Below are 24,696 nucleotides of genomic sequence, written 5' to 3'. Positions count from 1 at the left end.
ATTGAGTAAAAGTTCTGAAATTATAATTGTATGTAGATGTCAAATTAATCGTGAAGAAATTTTATTTTTTTATTCTTTCTACGCAAACCTTCATCTATTTGACTAAAAGTTTATCCTTACAAAAATTTATTAAGTAGTTTTGTGACTACAGGCGGCCGCACTTAGCAAACTATTAGGTTCATTGCACTCTCTCATGGTTACCAAATTATGTCTTATCTAACAACTCAGCTGTTCAATATCTCCTAATTTGAAGCATTGGAAACCATGGAATACATCCCGTTTCATCCGGTTGAAGGATAGAGTGCACGCTCTGCACTCCGCTGAATCCACTTTTCCAAATTTCTTAAGATGAAGTCTTAAGAGTAGACGCCATGTACTCCTATAATATGACTAAGCTCTCTTTTGTGTAGAAATACGAACTTTTTGGACTATCCACCATCAACACTACCACTAAGTAACTTTTTAGTATGCCCGTCCTGCTAAGTTTCTTTAGAGAACTTCAAACAAGCCTCGCAGGAGCTGAATGAAAATTGAATAACCTCAGTGTGACTTGTGACTTTGTATTGGCGCTAGAGATAGCCTAAATTGCCATTTTGGGTGGTTACTGTGGGTAGTTACTAAAAGGTCTATGGACGTACTGGTTAGGGCAGGAGTCAACTTGGCACCTACTGTTATGCTCACAATTTCTGCTTGAAAGACTGAGTTGTGGTCATTTTTTTTGAAGTAAACTTCCCGTATATGGATTACTACAAAAGAAGAATGCTCCTGTTTCACAAAATTATTGTTCCAATATTCTACACTGGGGAATGAAAGCGATTCGCTTAATTCTTCTTGAGTATTCTGTTATCGGTCGCATTGCCAGCTTAACCGGAGTTCATTACAAGTTCTAGTAGGATAGAATGCCCGCAGTGACGCCTAACATAGCTTTAATGGCCTAAAATGATAAGCCGGCTGGCTACAAGCATTACCTCATCCCTCACCTGTATGTATATTGGCCAGATGTTCAGACTAACCTCTATAGCTTTTATTGAAGTAGTTTTCATTGCGTCCATAATCCCCTACAAGTATCCTCTTAGAACCCTTTTTACGACTTTTTCGATAATGAGATCCACCATACTACTGTGATCAAATTGAAAGGGGTACTCGATTTCAGCCCATTGAATATTGATATTGTATTGTTTTAAATAAGGTTTTGCCAGTACCAGAAGGTATTTCCCGAATTTTGATATTTGCAACTTGCAAGAGCATAAAATGTTCAGTTACAACCAAAATTAGACCTCCCTTACTACAAATTTCATTTTCACTGCTTTGATGTGGTTTCTAATGTATATTTTTTAAAAATTGGCAACCCATTTTGAATTTTTACTCAGTATCATACGCAACAATAACTTTCACACAATTTTTAGATACCAATCTTTTTATAATTCTTTTTGTAAATCTGGCAACACCAAAATTTTATATAGATATCTCAATATTACAACACACACACTTATAAACACCTACTTATATAGCACTTATTATTGTGAAAAATGAAAATAGCAATAATAATGTACACGAAAAACTTCACATTTTCATCAAATGAAAACTTATATTGCATTATAAAGACATAAAGGTGAAAAATCGCACCCATTATGCCCCCATTTTCACTGCTCAAATGAGCTATTAAACTCTAGCGTTCATATTTTCCTTCATTCTCTGCGCGTTCGCCATTATAAAAGTTTGAAATTCAATGCTTGTGCTCATGCATATATTTACGCCACTGAAATGCTGAATATAAATTTATGGATATTTCTAAGCAAGACAATAAAAGTCAAAGGCGCGGCAATCTTTCATCATTTTGCAATTTTATTGACGTTAAAAGTGTTGGAGAGCAATATTCCGCAATAATAAAACATAACAGTAAAAGCATAAATAAATACCAATGAAGAAATGAGGTGAAATACGGTATATTAAAGATGGCTGTCGTTCCGAAGGTTTACTTGCGCGCTTTTGCGGTCCGAAAAATGGTTGCGTATACGCTGTGGTGTACACACAGCAACCGCGGTATGGAGACAATGCGGCGCGCTAGCAATACTAAATAAACATAAGGCTAAAATTTGCAATTTTTATGCTCAACAGACGCCAGGAATATGCAGTTTTTTTATTTTTTAATAATTTTTTTTTTATTATTTTAGATTTTTTGTTTGCTGTTTATTATATTTTAGTGAAGTAAAAAATTTATGAATTTTACATTTTCTAAAGGAAACTCTGCTTAAATTCAAAACACTTCTTCACCTTGGCAACGTCTTAGCAGCAGAAGCATAGCACAGCAAGCAGCTTGCCAGGCATCTTCACCTGTGGCGAAATTGCGGTCAGCAGGCGATAGCGAAAAGCTACAAAAGCAACAACAAAACGCTCGCCAGTTGCCAGCATAGCTGCACTCGAATATTTTATTTATGAGCTCACCCACATAATTATCGGCATGATTTATAGCAGTTTCACCAAGGTTTGGTGTTTGTTGCCAACAACAACAACAACTGCAATGGAAAATGAAATTTTGTTCACGAAGAAAAGAAAACAATAAAAGCGTATGAAAATTGTGTAATAACCAGCAGCGTTGAAAAGCGAGAGCGCAAATTTGCATGCAATTCATGAAGCTCCTGCTGACACTCACACGCACACACATACATATGCACGTGTATGCTTTATATCATATATTCAAAGTCAAGCCACATTTAATGAATTATGTGACCTTTGTGGCCAAAATTTTCCACGCACTGTTTGTTGTTGTAGTAAAGTTTTCTTCGCTCTAAGTTGAAATTTTTTGTTGTTTGCCATCTTCTACTTTTTAACACTCTACTCATTCAACGGTTTTTTGGCACACAATTTTGCTCAACACTGTGTTTTATTTATTATGCAAATCTCAATGGTATCATGTCGACCACTTGCTTACAATGTCCTTTTATCGGCAATCAACTGGGGCCACCTGCACGGTGATTTATATACTCCAGTGACCGTGTTCTGCCACTTTAAATGCTACTGGTCTATAATAAATTTTGTGCTTAGTTAAGCCAAATATATGTGAGTGTGTTGCAACGGAAGCCGCCATTTAAGCAATGAGGAGGTGAAAAAAAAATTAATTTATGTGGCACCAAATTAGAAGCTAGTGTTAGCTAAGATGTTGACTTTAGTATGACTGCTGTTATAACCTATTGAATCAAATCAGTTTGAGGTTAGATGGAAAGTGAAAACTTTAATGAAATTATTTACATTCTTTCCTTTTTCAATTGTTTTTATTCTAAGTTTAATAATTGTTCTTTTTATCAAGAAGTATCTTTTTACACCCTGAACAGGGTATATTAAGTTTGTCACGAAGTTTGTAACACCCAGAAGGAAGCGTCGGAGATCCTGTAAAGTATATATATAAATGATCAGTATGTTGAGCTGAGTCGATTTAGCCATGCCCGTCTATCTGTCTGTCGGTCCGTCCGTCTGTATGTATATATACGGAGTATGGTTTTGAAATTTTGCAAACGTCATTTTCTTTTCAAGAAGCTGCTCATTTGTCGGAACTGTCTATATCGGACCACTATAACATATAGCTGTCATACAAACTGAACGATTGGAATCAAGTTCTTGTATGGAAAGCCTTCACATTTGACAATGTTTCTGCACAAAAGTTGGCATAGGTTAGTTTTGAGGTCAACAATGTAATCTCCGAAGAAATTGTTCAGATCGGCTCACTATAGTATATAGCTGCCATACAAACCGAACAATCGGAAAATAGTTCTTGTATGGAAAACTTTTGCATTTGACAAGATAAATTCACGAAATTTGGTACAGATTATTTTCTAAAGCAACAATGTAATCTCCGAAGAAATTCTTCAGATCTGTTAACTATAGCATATAGCTGCCATGCAAACTGATTGATCGAAATCAAGGGCTTGTATGGAAAACTTTCGCATTTGACGTGGTGGTAATAATGTAATTTCCGAAAATTTTGTTCAGATCGGATTACTATAGCATATAGCTTCCATATAAACACATTCAAAATCTCTTTAGAATTATGCAGTTGCTTTTAGGTGTCTTCAAGCAAGATCTTAGAAAATTATGCATCACCATAATTTCACAAAATTGGACTCCTTTGAGCTAACACTACCATGCTAACGCTGAATCAAATTTTTCCTACTCTTGTTATAAGTATCGCCTGGGATGGTCTTCACTGACTTCAGCAAATTTTGTGTTTTTTCATTGTCAAGCAGTCCTTTTAGCGACTTCTGCTCGACATTATTTTTGCAAAATAATCAGGGCTTTTGGTACGAGTTTAACATTGGCATGCTTCATACCGAAAACATTAACCAAAACGTGTTGAGGCAATCTATAGAAGATGTTGAATCCTCTGTTATCTCTATAATGAAAACATGGTTATTTTTAAGCACTATTTTATAACTTTTTTGATATTATAGAGACACCTCGCATGATGCAATTTTTACAGGACTTCACAAGCTTCACTGAGCGTTTTTTACTACTTAAATACTGATGTTCGCTATAAAGTAGACTTCCCGAAACACTTCAACTTCGTATTTATCGCGCCCCTTCTTTTTGCATCTGCTTTTTGAATAATAAGTTAACAAGTAAGGAAGTTCGGGTATGAACGCATATTTCATAAACTTGCAACTTGCAAGGAGTCGAAGTAATACTTCCAGGCACATAAGGCTTCTTAGCTATATGGTGTATAGGGAAAGTTTTTAGCCTATTTTATTTATTCCAAGCACAGAGGTGCACAATTATTAGAAAAGCACGCTCTCTCAACTTTATCAACATATCTTACATATTGAGTACTACAAAAATGGTTTCTCATCCAATGCGGGCCAAAATTATTCGGTTTTTATTGGGCGGTAGCGATTCCCATTTACAGTAACGCGCCGGTTTTACGGAAGAAGTACGGCTCAATGAACCCGCCAGCCCATAAACTGCACCAAACCGCACTTTTTTCGGTTTGCAATGGTGGCTCATGAAGTACGTGTGGAATGCTGCCTGACCAAGAATGCATATTTTGCTTATTGACAAAGTCATTCAGACAGAAATGAGCCTCATCGCTGAAGATGATTTTTCGATGAAAATTCCGATTCCCGATTCACGAACATACGACGATTCTGGTGGTCAAGCGGATTCAGTTCTTGCGTCGGTTTGATATTGTAGGGATGTAGGCTAACATCTTTTCAGCACAACGTCATCACAGGCCTGGTACAGTAATGGACCTATCGGTTTACTTTTTTTTTAAGCTTATTGAAAAACCCTACCAAAATCACCCTGAAGTTCGAAAATTTTTATATTAGCTCTGTGCGGGATCAGGAAAGTAATAACCCGAGGCAAACCATTTTCGATACACCGAGATAAGTATTATCAAGAAAGAATTCTGTCTGAATTTCAATTGTATATCTTATACATTTACCGATATTTTTGGTACGCAGTCAACTATAGATGCTTTGGTCTACATATTTGGTACCTAGGGGCTTAAAACGTTTGGTTTGGATTCCGACAATTTTTGGTCATTAAGTGGGATACTCAACGGGAATTTCTAGTGCGAAATTTTACACCGTTATATTATATGATTCTCGATTTGTTTACTGGAAAATGAAACTATAAAACGGAATTGAAAATTCTGTTATAAGAGGAGTAGGCGTGATTTTATTTCGATTGCGCTAAATTTCGCACTGTAATATGGGAGTGTGAAGTTAATATTATGTCCCGAATTTGGTCTGATTTGACCTCAAAGTGGGCGATGCCACGCCCGTTATGCAATCTTGATCCTTTAAAGCCCTCTCAGACCATTAATGTTTACACAATTTAATGTCTCTGGCGTAATTAAATATTGTTTTAACGATTTTAGTGGTTTTTAATAGTGCCCTTATATGTGAAGAGTGGGTGGGGTTATCATCCGGTTTCAGTGGTTTTAACACTGTCGGCAGAAGTTGTTATAGTATTTGAGATTGGTTATTGTAGCTTTGTGGCATTTGGAGCTATGTATGTAGGTTTTTGTTTAAAAAGTTTGTGTGGGCGTGGCGGTGATCCGATTAGACTCATCCTACTCATTCTTACTTTTTGGAAAGGAACACATTTATTATGTTTTACTCAGATATCTCAAATTTTAATCAAGTTACAGCTAGCATAGACGGACGGCCGGGCACAAAGACGAACAGATATGCAGTCACCCGGATTTCAACTCGTCTCGTCATCCTTATCATTTATATATATGTATCCCCATATCTATCTTGATTAGTTTTAGGTTATACATATAACCGTTATGTATTATATTATATTATATATATAATATATAGCATTATATATATTATATATATAATATTATATATATAAATACAATTTAATTCCAAAATTCTGTGTTACAATATAATATATTGAGATAATATCATAATAATTTAGCTCATTGAAAAAATTATTGTTTATGAAAGGAAACGTAACATCCAATTCCACCACTCATACAATCCATAAATATTTTAATGAACTAAAATTGCACCCTCACAACTTTTATTGAATGCCTTCCCTACGAAAGCCATCGTCGTTAGCCTTGACTACCACCACCCGCTGTCGGTCATTGCTCCTTCGTCTGTATTCATTTTATCGCCTCTTTTCAGCTAATACTGACAGTAATGCGCTGAGATATATTATGAAATATTTTATGCAACATGTCATTGCCACAAATTGCGAGTAGTCCGCTGCACGTGCGCTGTGTTAAGCCATTAAGACCACTCTTCAGCTTTCTGCGTTCTCGCGTTCGCCTGCAACGTTCCCTTTACACACTGCACCCCACTTGCCGCACGGCATTTTGTTTCCCAACTTTCGCTGAATGCAATTTGCCAAAGTGTGTCAGTGGGCAAATACTAAGCCTTGTCAGCACACGAAGAGACGTTGGGTGGGAGGCTTTGACAACGAAGGACAACGCGCCGCAATGAGTTGGTTAAGTCGCATTTATGTGCTTGCGCTTGTTGTTGGCGGCTTCGTTACTAGGTTGTTACACATTTAGACATTTTTTATATACTTATGATTATATACATGTGTATGTATGTTTATATGTAGGTATTAATGCAAATACATGTGCATGCAAAATAGCATTTCCGCTGCAAACAAAAATAACTAAAGAGCGCAGCGAGAATGAAAGAAAAGCAGAACGCGACATTGCCGTTGCTCTAATTTCGCTGAGCGCGCCGACATTTCGGAATTTCCGCACGAACGCGCTTTGCTTGCAACAAGCGTTGGCCTTCTTACTGTAGTATGCATATATGTATATATACATATAAATGTGTTTGTATATTGTGAAAGTGTGTGTGTGGCATTTTCCTCTGCCTCTGCCTGTTGGCGCGTCGAAAAGTGCATTGTAATGCACTACACACACACTTTATGCATTATATAGGTATATATGTGAGTATTTGCCGCCACATTGTTTACCGCATTGTGAACGACATGTGGTGGCGCCGGCTGAAAGTCTCGTTACCACCAACAACTACACTCATAAAAGTACAAAATCGTGTGTATTTAAAGTTTTTTATTACTTCTACTCGCTCCTATGCGGTCGTGCAACATTTTTAACCGTTGACGCTTGTGTGGCATGTGGCACAGCTCTGGTCGCCTCAGCTTGCATTTGCTTGGCAAATATTTCTTAATTTAACAAATTAGCGCCAACATGTAATTTACAGCAATTTTAGCGTTAATAATTTGCATTCATGGTGCTGTTGCACGCCATCAGTTGCTTTGGACGGCTTAAGTGGCGAGGACACTGCATAAATATTTCATTTCTTTGCCTGAGTGTGTGTATGTATGTGAAAATGTACACACATATCTTTTGGTTTATAACTTTTAGTGGTTACTATGTGAAAATGGTAAAAAAAATGTAATGTGGGAGATAACTGTTGGCATTCACTGCATACGAGGATTTGACCCATACCTCAGAAGAGGAGTATGTGAGGCCCTAAAGGATTTGTCTCTGCTCAAAAATGAAATGCCATCTCATGAAAAACGTTAATTTGGGTTGTACCGAGATTGTAATATCTTTCGCAAATACAAAATATTTCTTACAAGAGTTTCAGTTTGAATGGAAGCTGTATGGTATACTGGTCCGATATCGGGGTCTGCTCAATGAGTGGCGTCCTGGAGAGCGAAGGACGTGTGAAAAAATCTGAGGGACGAGTTCCGTATATACAGGCAGGCAGATGGACAACACCACTAAATCGACTATATATTTTATAGAGCTTCCTTCAAGCTCTCAAGGTACAAATTTCATGGTATGCTTATAATGAAAGTTCTAAGCAAATATCAGTCCTATTTGGAATTAGTTGGAATTTATCTATTACACATTGTATTATTCGCGGAAATTGTAAATAAAAATATTTGATTATTCATCAATATTTATTTTGTCGCCTTCAAAGTAATCCCCACCAGTGAAAGCCGCGAAACACTTCTTATAAACACTTTTTGAGATTTCATTCAGCTCTTTTAGCGAATTTTGTTTTATCTCCTCGATCGACTGAAATTTCAGTTTGGGGAACAAGAAAAAATCACACGGAGAGCAACGGTAAAGTCTGCTGAATACGGTGGTTGATCGAATTGCGTTTTTGGCTTTTAATTCGGTCACAATCGTGTAAAATCAATGAACTGTTATTCCACAATTCCGACCATTTTTGACGGATGTTCTCATATAAACGCCTCAATACGGCCAAATGGAACTCCTTATTAACAGTCTTTCCCTTTGGAAAAAATACATGATGCATCTATCCACGAATAGCCAAAATAACAATGAGCATCACTTTGATCTTTGAGCGGCTTTTTCGTGGTTTTTTTCGTTCTGGCTCGTTTTTACTTTCCATTCCGATGATTGTTGACTTATTTGCATGTCAAACTCATAAACCCCTGTCTCATCCGCAGTTATAATGCTCTCCCTGTATGTGAGATCGGAATTCGCACAATTAAGCATTTTCAAAGAAATCTGTTTAGGGTACTTTTTTTGAAAAAAAAAAATCAGCTTTATAGGGACGAGTCGAGCAAGAACGCGTCTCATACATAAAATATCTACCAAAATCATTCGAATTGAGTTGTGACCGATGTCGCGCTCTGATGCCATCTCGCTAACACTTGCCTGACGACTTTCAAGCGCCATATTCTTCGAAGGTTGTCCAGAACGAGGCATGTCTTGAACGATCTGTTGACCTTGGTACACGTATTTCTTGGCTCCATAAGAAGGTTAAGTTCGAAGATGGGCAAAATCGGCACACTGCCACGCCCACAAAATGGCGGAAACCGAAAACCTATAAAGTGTCATAACTAAGCCATAAATAAAGATATTAAAGTGAAATTTGGCACAAAGGATCGCATTAAGGAGGGGCATATTTGGACTCAATTTTTTTGGAAAAGTGGGCGTGGCCCCGCCCCCTACTAAGTTTTTTGTACATATCTCGGAAACTACTATAGCTATGTCAACCAAACTCTATAGAGTTGTTTCCTTCAGGCATTTCCATATACAGTTCAAAAATGGAAGAAATCGGATAATAACCACGCCCACCTCCCATACAAAGGTTATGTTGAAAATCACTAAAAGTACGTTAACCGACTAACAAAAAACGTCAGAAATACGAAATTTTACGGAAGAAATGGCAAAAGGAAGCTGCACCCAGGCTTTTTTTAAAAATTGAAAATGGGCGTGGCGTCGCCCACTTATGGACCAAAAACCATATCTCGGGAACTACTAAACCGATTTCAATGAAATTCGGTATATAATATTTTCTTAACACCCTGATGACATGAACGAAATATGGGTGAAATCGGTGCACAACCACGCCTTCTTCCAGTATAACGCTATTTTGAATTCCATCTGATGCCTTCTCTGTATAATATATATGTACATTAGGAAATGAAAATACAATTCAATACTCAAAGTACACAAATTGATGTAATCTAATTAATTTTACAGCAAAATAAAAAAATATGTAAATTATTATCACTTTATCATGTGAGAGTATAAAATGTTCGGTGACACCCGAACTTAGCCCTTCCTTACTTGTTTTACATCAATTTTGTCATAACATTATCAATAAATTATAAAAAATTGTAAACCTAGTAGGGACCATAGCTAGGCATTTTGTGAACATTAAAAAAAAAATTAAGCAAATCGGTTGAATAGTTTGACCGGAGTCATGTTAGCCAGTTTAAAAAATTGTGTTTTGATAAAAACGCGTTTTAAGTTTGAGGTGTGCACTCCGAGCTTTCCGAACGTCGAACGGTATTATTATTTTTGTGCCTTTTTCGAAACCTTCCAATGGTAAAGTGGGTTTCTACATTAATTCTAAATGCAAAAAAAAATTTTTTTTTTGAAAAAGGTTACCCTACTGACCCCTTAATAATATCGAAAAATAGTTCAATGTTCAGTTTTGTAATAATGCTGTTAAACTAACGTGACGCAGATAGCTCTTCTTTTTGTTTGTTTTGATTATTAATCTCTCATTTCTTTATCTTTAGTATCTATGTGTGTATGTGTGTAGTTCTGGTATGGTGTTAGAACTTTTCGAAAGTTCGAGATAATCTCAGAATCCCAGCGTCAAAGATGCAGAGAGGCTCGTTAGTTAAAGTACTAGACTTTTCGCGACATATCCGTACAATAAATTTCCTTTTTTGATTACTTCGCTTTACACATGGCTGTGGATGACGTAGTATGTACTCGTTGTGGCACAGATAATTTCGTAAGAGCGAGTCTTGAGAGCATTTGTTCCCTGCTGTAAAAAACTACCAACTTTCCCATAATGTATTTTATGACGGTCTTTTGACGCTTCCATAAAAAATTTTCTCATTTACTATAAACTGCTTGTTCTGTATTTTAATCTTATGCTAGAAAAATTTAGAACTTCACAAAAAATCTGACTATTTTAAGATATACTTTTAAATCCATGAAAATAACATGGGCGTTAGGTGATACATCCTTTTCAAATTTTCTGGACTTGATGTTCTAGTAATTGCTTGTTATGTTGCTGATACCATAAACTAGAAGATTGCAGATCTTTCCAAAAATTAAGAAACTATATCCAATTAAGCAGGACCCGCCATTTTTCGCAACATTCTCACAGAAGAAATCTACTTCTGTGACTTCTTAGCTTTTTGGATGTCGACAGGCTCGAGCTCAACCTTAGCTGCAAGGTAGGACGGACATTCTGCAAGTCGAATTACCTTGGTCAGTTTTTTTATCTTGTAGGAGTTTATTGCACCGAGTTCTGTTATGGTACACTATGAAGAAATCGTAAAAGGTGATTAGTGGAGACCTGGAATAACTTATAATTGAAAGACTAAGGGTTAGTAAATAGTGTGTTAAACACTGAAAGAAAATCATAAATGAATTTCTAATATAAACACATATGTAAAGTCATATAATTATGAAAGAGCCACTAAACTATTAGAACTAGAGTAACATGCGGGTAAATAAGCACAAAATAACTGACGATTCTGCTAATTAAACAAGTAACTAAAGTCCGTTTTCTGTTTTAAAGCAAAATATTTTCTCCGACTATTGATTACTTGCACATTTTCTGGCACAAATTTGATTTAAGTAATGAAACGACTGCAAATAAGTGACACCGTTTCCACCTGCCAATATTTGTTTGTGTTTTAGTCGCCATTTTCTGACATTTCGAATAAATTAAAGCAAATTGCCCATACTAAACTCGCTGCCAATCAGTTTGAGCGAAGATTGATGACTCCATTTAACATGTTTATTTCGAGTCTCTGTTGACTACATGACAATAAATAATAATGAAAAAAACTTGAGCGGCGTCATAAAAAAGTAATCTAATGAGATTACAACACGAACATATTAAATAAGTGCAGCGATAAATAAAATTAAGTTCGCTCGGCAAACAAGCGCGGCCAACTATAACCAGGGCAACGACAGGGGAGAATAACAAATTTGTTGCTACTATATACCTGAATACCTAGCGACCTATATACACACATAAAATCATACATTTACTACGAAAAATATTTGTTTGCGCTGCAAAAACCACCGACAACTGTTGATGGATGAATGAAGTCGGTGTGGGTAATTCGTGGTGACACAGTTACCGCTGTAACCGATTGCGAGTACATTTGTCAAAAGTCGCCAACAACAACTATAACAAAAACAACAAGCACATTAAATAGCAATCAAAACTAACAACAACAAATATACGAATTATAAATGACAGCTGCGTTTTTGTTGTTGTTAAAGTTGAGAGTACTGTAAATAACCGGAAACAACAACAAATAAGAGAAAACTTTAACCTTGGTTACAAAGAAAATATAATGCCCTGAACAAATTAAAAAGTTTTCATACAAGAATTCCATTTTGATTGGTCGGTTTGTATGGCGCTATATGCTATAGCGATCCGATCTGAATAATTTCTTTGTAGGTTGTGGCGTTGCTTTGAAAAATATTATGTACAAAATTTCGTGAATCCATCTCGAGAAAAAAAAAAGTTTACCATACAAGAGCTTGATTTTTATCATACAGTTTGTATGGCAGCTATAGTCTATATTGATCCGATCTCAATAATTTCTTTGGAGATAATATCATTATTTTCAGCACTTTTCTATACCAAATTTCGTACAGATATCTCGTTAAATGAAAAAGTTTTCCATACAAGCTCTTGATTCCGCTCGCCAAGTTTGTATTGCGGCTATATGCTATAATCGTCTGATATCGATGAGTTCGACAAATAAACAGCTTCTTGAAAAGAAAATGATGTGTACAAAATTTCAGATCGATATCTCAAAACCTGAGAAAATTGTTTGCATATATTCAGGCGGACACACAGAGCACAGAACGGACATGGTGAAATCAACCGACATCCTCAAGCTGATTATTTAAATCCATTATTAATAATATATCCGACATTTTCTTCTGGATGTTACACACTTTGTGGCAAACTTAATAGATCTCGTACTGGGTATAATAAGTGAAAATTCAAAGTTTGTTTGAGCTGTATGCAGTAATATGAAATTTGGGTGACAAAACAACAAGTCAACCGAAAAATCTGTTGCATATACATATATACAATTTACAAATATATATGAATGTGTAAGATACTGAGCAACAAAGCAAACTAACTTCCCGCAGCCAACTGTTGGTGGCACTTAAGCAAATGAAATTTGAAAATAAATTGGTGAGGCGATGGGGAGTTACTACCGCGTTGCAGCCGCAAAGGGCTCGAAAGCAACGAAATTTTGGATTTATTTCCGTAGTAAATTTTGCGAAATTATTTATTTCCCCCCCCTCAAACACAGGCACACACATATAACGCTTTGCTTGTGAGTAAACAGTGTAAGCGTGTGGATTATGAGCCCCGGCACACACAGTAAGTGGCACAGCGAACTGTTTGTTTGCTTTCGACGAGTTGAGTCGCATAAACACGCGAGTTGGCTACAAGATAGGCGCTTGTTAGCCGCTTATTGTTTGTTTACTTTTGCTTTAATATTTGTTTCGCTACATTTATGTTTTATTGCTGCCTTATATACTTGATGGCGTGTCCTTTTTGGACCCTTTCGTTTCGTTACGCATGCAAAACACGTAATTTTCGACGTTCAAACAAATCGCCTACACGCAAAGCGGTAAAAATCTCTGCCGCCGCGGTGGGAGTTCATACACATGCACATACATGTATTTATATACTCACACATATAAGCATGTGTTGCCTGCCTCCGACATTTGTATGCGTGCTGCGTTTTCGGCGAAGAGAATGCCAACAAATGACGGCTAACCGAAAGCGTCAACTGTGATTCGCCGCTGTCCCGGCGACGGCAAACCAACGCACGTGGTATATGTCGAAGCCCCCTTCAAAATAATGACGGCGAAAGGTGAATGAAATGCGAAGCGGTTTTTTTTTGGTTGTTTTAATAACGCTAACGTTTCCGGTAGGCTTTTGTGTAGTTGTGATGGTGTTGGTGTTTTGCTTGAGTTTTCGATGTACTTTTTCAATAGTGTGTTAGTTTATGAAGTAAATTAATAAAAACTTTACATAAAAAACTTTGGACTTCAATTGCTTTTTTTATAGCATAAAAGGGTATAAAAATACCTTTATCTTAATTCAACTTGAACAACTAGTGGCATATATTTTTATTCCGCTAATGTTTCTTTATCTTTGCTAATAATGTATGTCAAATTTCGTGAAGCTATTTCATAAAAAAAATTTTCCATACAAAAGTTTGAGTTATATTTAACTGATCTGAACATTTTGCTTAGAGATTGTAGCGTTCCTTCGGATAATATCCTTAGCCAAATTTTATGGTAATACCTTGTTTAATAAAAAAAGTTTTTCCATATATGGGTTTGAGTTTCATCGATCAGTTTACATGGCAGTCGTATCCTATAGTGGTCTGATAACGGCGATTCCCACAAATAAGCAGCTTTTTTGGGAGAAAAAGGCATGTACAAAATTTCAAAAGCACTCAAAAACTTCGCGTATATACTGACACAATTTATATATGTGACCTGGTCTACGAAAATGGAGCTAACGTGTGAAAACTAGTTTTCTGGGAAACAGAAAAAGCATCTCATCTTCCATCCGAATCAACTAAAAAGTGAAAATTGATTTTTTGACACCTAAGCTCCCTTTCCGTAGACCAGGTCACATATACATTTTATAGTATCTCCGACATTTCTTTCTAGGTACTCCGTATTTGATGGAAGACTAGTACAGGTTATAAATATATGTATAGAGTAAATATGATAGCCTAGGCTATCGCAATATAAAAAATAGAGAAGAGCTTAGCTTTAACAATTAGGTTTTCAAGTGTTAATTCACAAAGCGATTTTGTTGATCTTGGATTTGCTGAAGTCATTTACCCCAATATCACACCCCCTCTATTAGCTGAGTAATATTCAAATTTTCGTAAAAACACAAACAAGCAATAATGATACCCAATAAAAATAATAATGCAACCAAATATAAGGTACTTGAATCAATGTCTTTATAAAAAAGTGGCAAAAATTGTAGAATTTCTCAAATCAATTGGTCTCAATCAAGCCTTTTTTCCATCATCTGTATTATATAAAATGAACTGTCGAGGAATTTTGATAATAAAATAAAATTTATGCTCAGAAATAGTTCTTGATTTGGCCACTTTTGTTACAAACAGCGCTCCTCTTTTATCAATTTAAAACCATTGGACGTTTACTGGGGTTTCTTTTATGTATTGAAGAGTTCACTTTGGTCTCTATATAATTAGTCAGCACTTTAATGCTTAAGGGGGTATTTTAGCGTAGAAATTTTAAAACTCGAATGTCATATATAAATAGCTTTGATATGCTAAAATATTGCCTTCACAATATTTTTCAAAATTCAAACTATTCTCAAAGTTTTCAACTCGACCGGTTTGGTATTAACATCAAATTTAAACGCGCTTTTTCCCTAAGCTACTGTATTCGATGCGGTCGTTACGATATTATAATACCTAATCAGGCGTTTAACTTGATCTTTGGCATGAAAGTTCTTTGCATATATATATATCTGTCTATCATACCTACATTTGTATCACCAAAAACTGAAATTTTAAATTTTTAATGTTTTCAAAAAATTTCGAGAAAGCTAAAAAATTAATAATTCCAATCGATCTTTATTTTTGAAATTTCGCTATTTAATAAAGAGAAAAAGAAAACATGTCAGTTGTTTTACTCATACGATAACGATATTTGTACTAGTGAAGAATGTGTCAATGCTTTTGTTCCAATTAGCCACCAAGGTAGAAATCGTGAAAGGAAGTCCGCGGCCTACTCTTTCTACTTAAAATAAGCATAACTTTATGAATTTTTGTTTCGGTGTCTTAATTTAATTTAGTGTTCTCTTGAAATATACATAGCAAGCGATAAGAAAACAAAAAATGGAAATATCAATTAATTTTGTACCAATTGCCGACAAACACTCGAAAATTGGGTCTCAGGACTACAAGATCCTCTTATAAAATAAAACAAGAAAAAACGTTAACTTCGACTGCACCGATGCTAATATACCCTTCACAGGTGCATTTCTTTTAGTAACTATGTGTCCAGTTTGTATGGAAGCTATATGCTATAGTCAACCGATCTGAACAATTTCTTCGGATATTACGTTGTTGCCTTAGAAAATAATCCATACCAAATTTCGTGAATATATCTTGTCAAATGCAAAAGTTTTCCATACAAGAACTTGATTCCGATCGTTCAGTTTGTATGGCAGCTATATGCTATAGTCAGCCGATCTGAACAATTTCTTCCGATATTACATTATTTCTGTGAACAATAACTAATACCAAATTTCATGAAGATATATCCTCAAGTGAGGAAGTTTCCCATGCAAGCATTTGATTCCGATCGTTCAGTTTGTATGGCAGCTATATGTTATACAGGTCCGATATCGGCAGTTCCGACAAATGAGCAGCTTTTCGAAGAGAAAATGACGTTTGCAAAATTTCAAAGCGATATCTTAAAAACTGAGAGACTAGTTCGCATATATACAGACAGACAGACAGACGGACATGGCTAAGTCGACTCAGCTCAACATACTGTTCATTTCTGGGTGTTACAAACTTCGTGACAAACTTAATATAAACTGTTCAGGGTATAAATATCTCAAATATATGTGAGGTTATCCAATTCTTTAAAAACAGTTCCCAATTATTTACATTATTCAATGTTGTATTTTCTCCAATAAATATTGTTCATTACACGTCATTTTTGGTATACTGGGCAAGTTAAGAATTTACTTTAAAACTCTATATAAAATGTATGTTATCATATATCATTTAAGAGCACACAACGACTTATGAATACGTTGATTGTCCATTAAGGTCCATATTTTGTTTGCGGATGTTTTCTGACTCAAAAATTTTAACACTCTTAAAATTACTCAAATATTAATTTTGTAGGTGTGTGACTCTGCTAAAATTATTTTCCTTACATATAGCTAAGACACATACCATTCGCTGAGAAATATTTTATTTAGTCTTAGTTGTTAAGATTGCATTCGTTTCTTATATCCTTCAAAGAATTTTTCTATTAATCATCTTTCAACCCACTGTGCTTTGACTCACAGAATCTTTCTAGTTGTCACATTCCCCTGCACCTAGCCAAGCAATTTCCTTTCAATAGCTTCAGCCAACCAACGCATAAATGCTGTTGCCTAAAGCACTAATGCTTCTTTTTGTTTGCAAAACATTCTCGCCCAAAAGCAACGCTGCTGTTGCGCTGCTTGACATTTGACAGTTTTGAGTTTAATGGCGCTTGACAGATGGTTATGACTGTGTAACTTGAACAAATCTATGTGTGAATAGGCAGCATTCAGCTACAATGTGTTCATACAATGCTTATTGAAACTTGAAAGGCATTAAAAGTGAAAGTAATGGTCGGTCAAGGTGGAGTACCGAATAGAGCTGAATCTAAACTGTTGATAAGAGGAGGAGGACGAGGCACTGTGTGGAAGCGAGAATGAATAAATGGCAATTTTATTGCAAAATAAATGAAGAATAAATTGGGGCATGTTGTTGTGACTGTATGGGAGCTTGAAAGTTAGAATGAATGAATCATTTAGCGTAACGAATGCCACTTGTAAATTGTAAAAGCGTTTACGAATTACACTTTTATAAATATTTACAGCTTTTACTTGTATTTGATTGTGACTGTAAAAGGAGGAAAATATAGCAAAGTATGGGTGTTCAAGTTTTTGTGATATATAAAATTACTGTGAACAGTACTATTAATGTTCTGTGCATTGGCTATGATGGCAAATAGATCAAACCAAACGACTGACTAGCATACTAATGAGCGTTAAACAAGCCGAGGGCTGGAGCGCAGCAAAGTATGCAACGAATTCAAACATGACTGGCATATAATGACGCGACCTTTTTGTGTTTTATTTTATAAAATATATATTTATTACACATAGAATCTTAAAAATGTTTATTCTTGATAGATTTTTTAGTGACGCATATAGACTTGTAATGTGCAAATAAAATGTAGATGGGAAAAATGTAGTAGTTTTAGCAGCAATCTTCACATATCCGCTTTCACTTTGCACGCTGAGTTTGTAATGTTTTTGAACGGTAAAAAGGTATTTGAAAACGTCAACCAGGCCAGTGAACATAGAAAAGTAAATAGAGCAGACAATGAGATGACTTGCGAATAACGAACTTTGAGCACGTGACAAAAATTCCAATTTTTTTTGTGCTGCGAACAGAGGTATGTTAGTAAAGCGCAGCGTTGACGAGAGTGGAAAGGTATAATACATGTGACAGATTGAAAAGAACTGGAATGGAGAATACAGAAATTCACAGTACATTTTTGAAATTTAAAAATAGTTCTTAGAAATAGATACCGAATCATATTTGTATTAGCGGATTTTTGAAGTAAAAGCGGTACATGAAAACAGTGACCCAAATCATTTCTTGACTAATAAACAAATTGAGTTACATATATTCCAAATAGAAGTCGAACCAATTTGCTATGTTCAGTACTCGCTTTCAACTACTCATATTTAAAAATGTTAACTAAATTTGTTGGGTATTACATTGTTTTAATGCTTACTACTAATTCTTAACAATTTTATAGAAGATTATCGATATCTAATTATTCTTTCAACTTGAGTCAAAATTGACAAATTAACGACTCTTCGACTTTATTCAAATATAAAAAGACTATTAGATGTACTTTAAACTGCAAATTTTGAAGAAAATGTTCTCTATTATGGTAAAGACGGCAATATAAATAAATCTTACGTCAGTAGATAAATACTTAGGTTTCCATTAAGGAATTTTAAAAAGTAAATTTATAGTTTCTTATTTTTTCAGCCATTACTAAAAGTAAAAATCTAAACTATCCTTTTGGGTGGATGTTCAAAACTTTGTCTTAGAAAAATTATTAAATTATTATTAATTCGTCCAAACGTTGGCACATGGTAGAAATGAAAGTTTGAAATGGAAGCTGAACTAAAAATAAAAGCTATTTCTAGTTCTAATTTGGAGCAGCTCCTTTAATTCGCGTGTGATTGTGGTTTAAATAGGAATAATAACACTAACATTTTCTGATGAGTTTTACTCTAAAATTTTTTTGAAAATTTTTGTTTTTTTAAGAAAAAATTAATATATTTAATACGACTTACGAAAATTCGTATTATCTTACTAAAGCTATAAAAAATAATATTGAGGTTTAGAATTTAGCGGAGATATTGGTAACGACGATAAGGCTAGAGGTTTTTCGTAAGGGTTATAAAAGTAAGTTTCTAAACATAAATTCAAAGATATCGCTGGAATCGGAAGCCTTCCGTTTAACCAATGTGTTAAATTTATAAAAGAAGGTCGTATGTTTTAAACCAGTCAGATTTGGTGGATTTATTTTACTCAGTGACTTGAAAGTGGTCGATAATGTATAAAGAATGTCCTTTTTCAAGCAACTGCTGTGACTTGAGTTATCATCCAAAAGGTACTAAAAAAAATTGTATACATACAATGTGAGAAAAAAGTACCCGGAAATTGAAAATAAGACGCAAATTATTTAATTATTCATCAATGTTTATTTTGTCGCCTTTTCATAAGCTCTTTTTGACATAGACTTCAACTCCTTCACTGAAATTTGTTTTATCTCTTCAGTATATTGAAAACGGGTTCCGCGGAGCGGCATTTTCAGTTTAGAAATCAAGAATAAACGACACGGAGCCAAATCTGGTGAATACGGTGGTTGATCGATGGTAATCGTTGCGTTTCAAAAGCAAAGGGACCTGATTGCAGTACTCCTTTTGAAAAGAATTCAACTTTATTGCGACGAGTCGAGCAGTACGCGTCGCATGCCCAAAATATCAACCAAAATCATTCAAACAGGACTCGCGAGAGATGTCGGGCTCTCTTGCCATCTCTCTAACGCTTGCCTGACGATTTTAAATGGTGCTTCAATAATCCTTAACTTTTTTGATATTTCATCAGTTGAAGAGGCCTGTCTTCAACGATCTCTCGACTGCTTTTGAAGGCTTTGTACCACTCGGAAGCTTGTGTTTTTGATAAGACTGAATCACCGTTAGCTTTTTCCAACATTTGCAATGATTTACCATACAGAAGTTTGTTAGAAATACAAAATTCGAGACAAGTTCTTTGTTCGATACTTTTACCCATCGCAAAAATCGCAACGCAATACTAATTACAATTTCCGTGTGCCTTTTTCTTACAATGTCTGAGCAACCTTTATTAATATTAAAATGTGTTTATCGAAAGTTTTAACAGCAATTTGCTTGACGATTCGAAGATGAAACCGGTACAAGTGTTATGTTCGACCTGCCTCCATCTTGTTCATTTAATTTTTAGTTTCATGACATAAACTCAAATTGCTCAACACATTTCTAGAGTGTTGTCAAATAATAAATTATGCTTTTTTGCAAACAGTTTCTTTTATGTATTTATCAGACATTGAAAATAGAGTATTTTTGTTTCTAAGATTTCCACCACAGAGCAGTACGGAATCAGAGCCGATCACGTGTATAACTCGAAGAGTATATAACTTTTTTCTTCAAAAATGTTTCTGTTTATTTTTCAGATATGTGGATACAATAATTTCGAAAAGTATTTGCAAGTGTTAAACAACATTATTTACACCAAAACAAAATAAACAGATTTTTTCAAAAAATAAATTTTTGAAACCTCTTAAGTCTAGATGGCTTAATAAATTTTTGTTTTAAATATTGTGTATGTTTAAAGTTTTCTTTTACGAAACTACTTCTATTAAATTTATTTATTCACTTTTGTTAAATGTATCACTCACATATCAACAAGCCCATATAAATGCAAATCACACATCTCTTTTCGAAATAGTTATTAAACTTAATTTATTCACCCAAAATAACACAAGCGTATACGCATTAAACAACGGTAACTATTTCTCATATTCTATTTTCTAATAAAACTTTTGCTCCGAAATTTTAAAAATTGCCAAAAAATATTTGTACTCACCGCACGTGCCTCGGTACGCGTGCCAAAGTGGCTTAACCCCAAAAGGATGACTAACCAAAACTGCAACGATGCGACGCTCTGCAGTGACATTTTGTGCACTATTTTATAACGGTGACTTTGGCAGCAACAAAAACTTGTAGACAAAAAGCAAGCAAACAAGCGGCAGCTGCAATTTCACTATGACAAAGCACACAAGAAATCTGTGTTACTCTCTGTATGTATTTGTTTGTTCGTTTGTGTGTGCGACTGCGAGCTGGTAAAATAAAAGCACCAACACACACGCACGTTGAACTGTAAACACACACTGAATAAAATTTGGCACAAATTCAACTGGCTTCTGCTGCTAGTGTTACAATTGTTGTTGTTGTTGTTTAATAAATATAGAACGTAACACTTTGTGTTCGCACTAGTTAATGTTGTTGTTGTTTTGACTGTTGCTGTAAAAAACATGCATAAATAAATAAATAATAAACACACGTGACACACACACACATACGCACACAAACAAACGCGCGCGGGCTGTATGCCGAGCGTAACTGTCTAAAGCGCTTTTCCTATTTATTTATGCATTCGTATGCGTGCATGTGTGTGTCGGCATGCAGCGCGAGCAATAAGTCAAAGTGCCTTGCACAGGAAAAACACTGCAGCGAGGACGCTTAGGCTTAACAAGCAGCGACAAACACATACACATGCATTTAAATGCAAAAAAAAAAACACTTGTGCGAAAAAGCGCCGCGGGTCTCAAGCGTTTCAGCGCGTGTTGAAGCGGAAAGTGCGCTTTTGTCGACTGACGACCGACTGTCTGTCTGCTACACTGGTTGATTGGCTGGCTAAAGAAACGGTAAATAGCACACGGCTGTCTAAGCAATCGCAGAATGGCAGAGAGCGCCGCCGGCACACAACACAGTATTTATTCATTTATTTCTTTATTATGTCACTAGCGTTACTTTAATATTTACATTTTCGACGGCGCAAATCGCCTCCAGTACACTTGTGAAACCGTGCGCTTCAAAGCACGCACATACACCCACGTACACAGAAACTCTGTCTCTGTTAGACTCAAAACGATAATCGAGTCGTTGGCTCGAATTGGCTACCGCACGCGTTCGCTGCCCGTTTGATTCTGCCGTGCCAGACATGGCGACGCTACTTTAAAAACCCAATAAGCCGCGTATCCTTTCGTACGTCGACGTTGGCGGCGAATTCGTGCCGAAAACTGTGCTTCACGGCGAATTCAGCGCACGAAGTGTGCGTCGCTCGTGCCAAGCGAGCGCTCTCAACTTCAGGCCTCTCTCAAGGCCATTCGGCTGCTGTCAACTTGACAAATTCTACTCCGCTTTTTTCATCGCACATTCCCTTGCATACTGACTTTCTTCGTTCGTGTTTTTGTGGTGCTTAGTTTTTGTGTTAATTTTTCGCGTGTTGCATATTTGTTTTTGTACGGCTTTTCGTGCTTAACTGCACTTTGTTCCTTCCTTTCTGGTTATGTGTGGGTGGGTGTGTGTGTTTCTTACATTTATTGCTTTTGGCACTCTTTATACCCTGTACAAGGTATATTAAGTTTCCGATGACGTTTGTCATACCGGTGAAAGAAAAATCGGAGATCCTAGCAAAAAACATATACATATTTAATATGTTATATTGAGTAGTCGAAAAAGTCTTTTCGTATTTCTATTCAAACTTCAACTTATTTCTTTTTTATTTATTTCTTATATTTATAATGAACGTTAATGAACCAATTATGTACCAATTTAGTCGACCACTTTCTGCCATTTTTCCACTCGACACATTATTCCATCAGTGTAAAACTTTTCTGGTTTCTCGGCGAACACCTGCGACAAGTAATTTTCACAGGCTTCTCATGAAGCCAACTTTACTCCATTTAAAGAGTTCTGCAGTGACCGAAACAAATAGTAGTCCGGTGGTGCAAGGTCAGGGCTATATGGTGAATGCATCAAAACTTCCCAGCCAAGCCCTCGCAGTTTTTGCCGCGTCACCAAAGATGCGTGTGGTCTAGTGTTGTCCTGATGGAAGACGAAACTCTTTCTGTTGATCAGTTCTGGCCGTCTTTCCCGATTGCTTGCTTCAATCGTATCAGTTGGGGACAGTAAAATGTAAAATCAATTGTTCGACCAGGCTGCAGCAGCTCATAGTGGATGATTCCTTTCTAATCCCACCAAATACTCAGTATAACCTTTCGAGGCATCAATCCTGGCTTTGTGACCATTTGTTGAGCTTCACCACGGTTGGACCATGATCTTTTTCGCACATTATTGTCGTATTTGATCCAATTTTCGTCTCCTGTTACCACTCGCTTCAGAAATGGTTCGATTTCATTTCGCTTCAGCAAAGAAACGCAGATGTTAATTCGGTCCAAATTTTTCGCAGCCAATTCATGTGGTACCCAAACATGGAGCTTCTTTTTGTAACCAGCCTTTTTTAAATGGTTCAAGATCGTTTGATGATGATTATTAAGTTCCTTAGCGATAAAACTTCACAAATTTCATTGACACAATGTGTTCGAAATATGAAAAGAGTTTTTCGACTACCCAATATATCATAACTATAATCATCTTGACGAGCTGAGTCGATAAAAAGATGTCCATCTGTCTGTATAAGAAATTGTTGGAATCGCCGATATCTGCTCACTATAGCTTACGGCTGTCATACAAACATAACCATCGGTATCAAGTACTTGTATGGAAAGTTATTTCCAATTTACGAAATACATTCAGAGGCATGGATTATGGTTAAAGGCAATAGTGAAATCTCCGAAGAAACTGCTAAGATTGGATCACTATAACATACTATATAGCTGCCATACAGAATGACCGATGAAAATCAATTTCCTGTAAGAAAATTTTGTACTTGTGAAGGGTATTATAGCTTCGTTGCAATCGAAATCAGTTTTTGTTGTTATTGCTTTTGTTGTATGCTTTTCATTTGCCACTATCTTCTCAACGCTCAGCTGTTTTTCTCAATCCAAATAAGTTTTATCTGTTTTTTTAGCTTTTTGCAAATCTTTTTATTATCCTTTTCCTTTAATAACAAAAATGTGTGCGTCCACATGTTGCACTCACACACTTTTCTAATTGTAATTTCGGTTATCATGCTGGCGTTCGCTTCCACCCGCTCGCCGCTAGCAACGCATCTTTCATTTTCGTTTTTAATTTTGCTTGCTTTGACTGCCATATTGCCAGGTTGCTACGTTCTGAGCTCATATGTGCGTGCTTGTGCTCCCTTTGCCATTTATTAGTGCGAAATTTCATTTTTGCTCGGCTCATGTCAGCTGCTCGGTTTTTATACTCTTGCTGTTTCTGTTTTTGTTGCCTTCACTGGAAATGTCCTGTCAACGGCAATGACACTAGCTTCGAGCTTATTTCTTTCAACACATTTCCTTTGTCACACAGACGGGACGGACAGCGGGGAAATGCCTTCAAAGCAATCTCATGAAATGCATAAGATCCCATGTATGCATATCTTAGTCAGTAAGCTAGCTGCTAAAGCCAGTATGTTTCTGAAAAACATGTGAAATATAAATGAAGGAACACAGAGAAATGAAAGCTCATTTTGTGTTAAAGACACCTGTATTGAAACGCTTAGAGCGGAGCCTGTTAAAAAAGAAACAGATTGGTTAGAAAAGAGTTATTGAGGCAAATATTCATACTAGTCTTGGCTAATTGAGTTTAGCTTAATGATTGGTTTAGTTGAGTCAAAGAAAAG

General features: G+C 35.9%; 1 protein-coding gene and 1 long non-coding RNA gene across 6 annotated transcripts in view; one reads left to right on the top strand and one right to left on the bottom strand.

Moving 5' to 3' along the window:
• LOC120775080 (mucin-5AC) overlaps positions 1–22,083 on the bottom strand; it is a 134,907-nt gene extending 112,824 nt beyond the window's left edge. The window contains exons 1-2 of one of the 5 annotated variants that reach the window (XM_040105076.1): positions 22,009–22,083; positions 20,974–21,410 (exon numbers count right to left, since the gene is read on the bottom strand). In XM_040105076.1, coding sequence (XP_039961010.1) covers positions 20,974–21,063 — 90 coding nt within the window. In that variant the 5' untranslated portion in view covers positions 21,064–21,410; positions 22,009–22,083. Of the gene's footprint in view, positions 1–20,973; positions 21,411–21,920 lie in introns of all 5 variants that reach the window. The other 4 variants (XM_040105075.1, XM_040105074.1, XM_040105078.1 and 1 more) reach the window with 4 other exon arrangements.
• The window catches only part of LOC120775084, a 186,141-nt gene that overhangs the window by 130,486 nt on the left and 30,959 nt on the right, over positions 1–24,696 (top strand). The gene's annotated exons all lie outside the window — the stretch shown is intronic.

The sequence above is a fragment of the Bactrocera tryoni genome, chromosome 4, assembly GCF_016617805.1.
Source record: "Bactrocera tryoni isolate S06 chromosome 4, CSIRO_BtryS06_freeze2, whole genome shotgun sequence".
NCBI lineage: Eukaryota > Metazoa > Arthropoda > Insecta > Diptera > Tephritidae > Bactrocera > Bactrocera tryoni.
The sequence above is the reverse complement of the archived record's forward strand: the minus strand, read 5'-3'. Positions and strand labels throughout refer to the sequence as shown.